Source organism: Mus caroli, chromosome 7 (genome assembly GCF_900094665.2).
Source record: "Mus caroli chromosome 7, CAROLI_EIJ_v1.1, whole genome shotgun sequence".
Lineage (NCBI taxonomy): Eukaryota > Metazoa > Chordata > Mammalia > Rodentia > Muridae > Mus > Mus caroli.
In genome coordinates, this window is record NC_034576.1 from 93,765,410 (window position 1) to 93,770,249 (window position 4,840).

The 4,840-nt window shown below is 35.8% G+C and overlaps 1 protein-coding gene across 1 annotated transcript in view; it reads left to right on the top strand.

Moving 5' to 3' along the window:
• Positions 1 to 4,840, top strand: part of Dlg2 (discs large MAGUK scaffold protein 2) — a 1,891,758-nt gene that overhangs the window by 223,136 nt on the left and 1,663,782 nt on the right. Inside the window, exon 3 of the mRNA XM_029479404.1 lies at positions 3,222 to 3,367. Within this exon, the coding sequence (XP_029335264.1) occupies positions 3,222 to 3,367 (146 nt within the window). The remainder of the gene's footprint in view (positions 1 to 3,221; positions 3,368 to 4,840) is intronic.

A 4,840-nucleotide genomic window follows, 5' to 3' on the forward strand; every position in this document is an offset into this window, starting at 1 on the left:
AGGGAAGTGGGGGGCGGTATGGGGGACTTTTGGGATAGCATTGGAAATGTAACTGAGGAATATATGTAATAAAAATATTAAAAATTAAAAAAAAGAAAGTATAATGTGCTGCACCTTTGTGAGGTGCACAGTCTAATGTCTGACTATTCGTATATATTACCAACATAGCCATGATAGAAAGAATATTCATTCAAATTGGAAGAATCCCCCCTTTCTAAAGCTGAGTGATATTCTATTATGTGGTTGACTTATACTTTATTTATCTAATCATTTATTCATAGACATTTGGTTTATTTCCAGTGTCACTTTTCAAAAGACATGCATTAGTAATGACATGTATAACTCTTTTTAAAGTTTTTTAAGTTTTTAAAACTTCCAAACTCTTTTTCAGAGTTTTATAATTTGCCACTTTTCCATCATTGTATGGGAGTTCCAATTCCCCATCTTTCCTGTCAGTACTGAGGATAATCAGTCCTGACTGTAACCATTCTAATGAATTTGTGGCAATATCTCATGGTGCTTTTAATTTTCATCCCTCCAATGATGCTGAACATTATTTTTGATGAAGTTTATGTTCTTATTTTCCACCAAGATTTGCATTAGATTTCTTGCTTTCTCATAGTTTGAGAATTCTTTTTATATTCTAGCAGAACTATTTTAAACAAAGTAAAATAATTCCATGATGCTGTTATTCTATCTCAAGAATTTGAAGCATTGAGTTTAATGTTTTCTTTGAAAACTGAGGGAGGGGGATGGGGTTAAGAACTCTGGAAGGGGGACTGGGAAGGGCGGCAGCATTTGGAATATAAATAAATAAAATAACAAAAAACAAATCTGATTTTTCCTTTCTTGCATTATTTTAAGATTTTCTCTGTCTTGGGATTATGGAATTCCATTTTGATATAATTTGTACTAGTTGTAACATTTGCCCCAATTTTCCTAGTACAAAGTTGGAGTATTCTCAGTTATTGAAATGAGCCAGATGGTGGTGGCACATGTCTTTAATCCCAGCACTCAGAAGGCAGAGGCAGGCTGATATCTATGAGTTTGCTGGTATCTTGGTTTACAGAGTGAGTTCCAGGAAAGCCAGGGTTATACAGTGAAACCCTGTCTCAAAAAAAATGTTACAATGTACACTGTATGCTTTGTGTACAGATGTAGTTGTTAGTATTTCATTTTCCTTGTTACATACTACACTAAGCCATCTGTGACATCACTAGTCCATCTTAAAATAACTATATTTCTAACTCTTGGAAGTTATATTGGTTCTGATCCATTCTGCTAGTTCATTCTTCTTAGACCCTTATTTCTAATCTTTGTGCTTTAGCAATTATATCATTAAAAGCATTTGTACATAGACTTATATATTCTGTCAGATAACCGATGGAGCACTAATACCTAGGCAATTAAGTCTATTGTTTCTCCATGTTGTGGATGATCTTGGTAGTGTTTGTATTTTGATGCTAATTCTGCTTCCTCAAGAGGGGCTGCCTTGACAATTACATACTCAGGTGATTCCATGTGAACCTTCTCTCCATTTTAACTGGTCAAATAAAAGCTAGATCCTGTGATTGGGCAGTGGAAGGGAAAGGTGGCACTGGAAGTTTCAGAGAAGGAGAGACAGGGAGATGGAGGGGACAGAGGAAAACGGAGGAAGGGGAGGTGGAAGGAAGATGGAGCAGAACCATGTGGCCTGGAGAAACTGCAAGTAGTGAGGGCTCTCTCTCATAGCTGGGCCATAGAGTAGTGTAGTGGTAGATCTGCCCAATCTAGGTGTGCAGCTTATAAATATAATGGAGTTGTGTGTTATTTGTATGGACTTATTTGGGTTAGAGATTTACTGTAACATTTCCTATTGTTTTTTTCTCCTGAATCTCCTTCATAGTAGCTCACCTATTTTGTCATGGCAGTATATCTGTAAAAGATGATGCTTAGAGATCCCTCTTGTATAAGCATAAGAATGCTAGCGATACTTTTACAAAAGTGTGTTCTAGTCCGTGCATAACTGGATAACTGGTTTGAAGATTGTCCAGTCTCCTTTAGTGTCAAACAAACAGTTGTCCTCAAGAACACCTTTCTTTCAAAGTTAGATAATGTAGCCTGATGCAATATTAACTCTACTTCCATTCATCCTAAGCCTGAAAATAGATTTATAAAAAATATTTTAAGGCTCATTTGGGGGGTCTAGTTGTGATTTTGCAATGCTGGTAAAAAGCCAGGTTGATCAGTAACATGTTTTCTTTGGCAACATGTTACAGTTTCCAAAAGTTTAAAGTTAATAAACAAGGAAAATCAATGTTTGCTTCAGGATCATAGCTGAAGACAACTATGGAGCCAAAAAGAGAGCAAGGATGCTTTCATGTATCTGAGGTGCTTTTGGCATTTGAAAGCTCTTGGGAGAGGGAGTTTTATACTTAGACAAAAGTTACAAAGACATGGCAGGGACTTGCTATAGATCCCTTTCTGTTTCACCTATCATGGACACCTTCTATCAGTATGGAATCAACTAATAACATGTAACCATGTGGTCATAGCTTGCTCAAATTTCCTTTTGTTTAAGCTCAAGCTCTCTGAGTTACAGGAGCCCACTGGGATGCTACATTGTGTCTCTTTCTCACCTCTCTGTTTTGTTGCAGTTTTTCTGGGCCATGGCAGTTTCTCAAAGCTTTTGACACATGCTTTAGGTTCTATCATACCCATTTTGAATCACTACAAACAAAATCAATAGTGTTGTTTTTGGTTACATACTTAGTACTTCCAAAGTTCATCTTTTTATATTCCTGTAGTTTTGCTATCCCTACTCCCTGCTAGATGTGAGCTGTGTAAAATCATGCAGTCTGTATTCCTTTCATACTGGGTTCATTCACTTACCACTACGTTGTTTTGAAAGTCATCTGTGTTTTCAGATGTCTTGATAACTTGTTATCTTTTATGTCTCAATGATAAACTGATTTATGAACTTATTACAGTTTTGCTGTTCAACTAATGAACAACTTCTTGATTGCTTCCCATGCTCAGGATTATGAATGAAGCATCTGCATAATTCTAATGCTGGTAAAAAGTCAGTTCTCAGAATATTCTGTTCTGATTATTTTAGCTTGGAATGCAATTATTCATTTATTTTAATTAGCCACATTTTCATATGCATATTATAGGTACATACACACATATTTATGAGGGTTATATGACATTTTGATTCTTTCCTGACATTTTCTTTCCAGATATTCAAGAATTTTATGAGGTAACGCTATTAAATTCTCAAAAAAGTTGTGAGCAGAAGATAGAAGAAGCCAATCACGTGGCACAGAAATGGGAGAAGACTCTCCTCCTTGATTCATGTCGTGACAGTCTTCAAAAATCCTCAGAGGTATGCTACTGAAACTCCTCAGAGATGGAGACTCATTTTCATAAACGGCTGGGGCCATTGTTAGAGCAGTGTCGCATTGTTCCTGTCAAATGACAGCAGTAATATGCCTGCAGTCTTAATCCAGGAAAATTCATTTCTTTTTCCTAAGAGATAATTTAGATTACAAAAAGGGCCTGGTTTCGCATATTTGTGAATATGAGTTTTTAGTTAAACACGTTAATTCTGTCAGGACTATTGTCTTAATTTGAGATGAGTCAGGTTCAAACCATCACATGACCAACCAAGATAATATACATCCTCCAGAGAGATTCTTTAATTTCAAAATGTGGCTCTGGGGTAAATGGAGCTGACTAGTAGAAAAACTGAGAGTATTCTACGTCTGTGAGTTTCAAAGCAGAGGCACAGAGTATGAGTGTCATGATCCTTTAGTGTGTAGGAGCAAAATAATAGAAGTACCTTTCCTATTTCTCTTTGTCTTTATATTACATTTAAATTGAGTTTTTTATATTTAGGTAATTCCTAATACACACATATTAATGATGATGCATATTCATTTAAAATATAACTTATATACTCTAATAATTCTAAATGTTAGGATTAAGTGAGCAACAGTTTGGAGACTATGGGGTTTAAAGGTACCAAAGGGCAAGAAAAGTCAATGTTTGTTTCAGGATCATAGCTGAAGTCAACTCTGTAGTCAGAAACAGAACAAGGATGCTTTCATGTATCGTAGGAGCTATTAGCATAGGAAGGAACCTGGGAGAAGGAAAGTTATTTTTTCTGCAGGGGTGTGGCTCCTGGTGTGTTATTCATCCTCCAGTGGATAGCCTCATGCAAATATGTACCACACTCACTAGACTTTATTAAACAAATCCAGTGGTTCAGGACAAGTTTGATGAGAGAATGAGATATACATATTATCAAAATATGTCACATAAATTTATGAATTCTTAAAAAATCGACACAATGTAATATACATATGCACATATTCAATACTTTAAAGGGATGGGGATGTAAAACACACATATTATTTCTCAAGTTTCATACTTTATAGCTTATCCCAGATCTTAGAAGCTGTAAGACGTTTGTTGTTAATTAATGGCATGGACCTCAGTTAATGAACTTTTATTTATTAAATTAGAGTTTCTTGCACACTTTCTGATTACTTAGAATTGATTTGGAAATGGAGGAAGAATGGAGCCTTATGATCATATTAGTTACTTTAAGAAAAAGATAAAAAGCGAGATGGGTGGCCATTCAGAGGATGGCCTCATTGTAGGGGAGATAGCTGGGAAAGTGAGTATGAAAGGGAATCATTGAAGATCCATGGGGAAATAGCTTATAAGAAATTATTAAATTATAGTTTGAAACTATTTTAATAGGTGTAACTATTGATCATTTAAAACTTAAGTAGCAAGCCTCTTCAGGTCTGACCAGCACCGGGGTAACTAGAGCACAGGGTCGGCTGACACC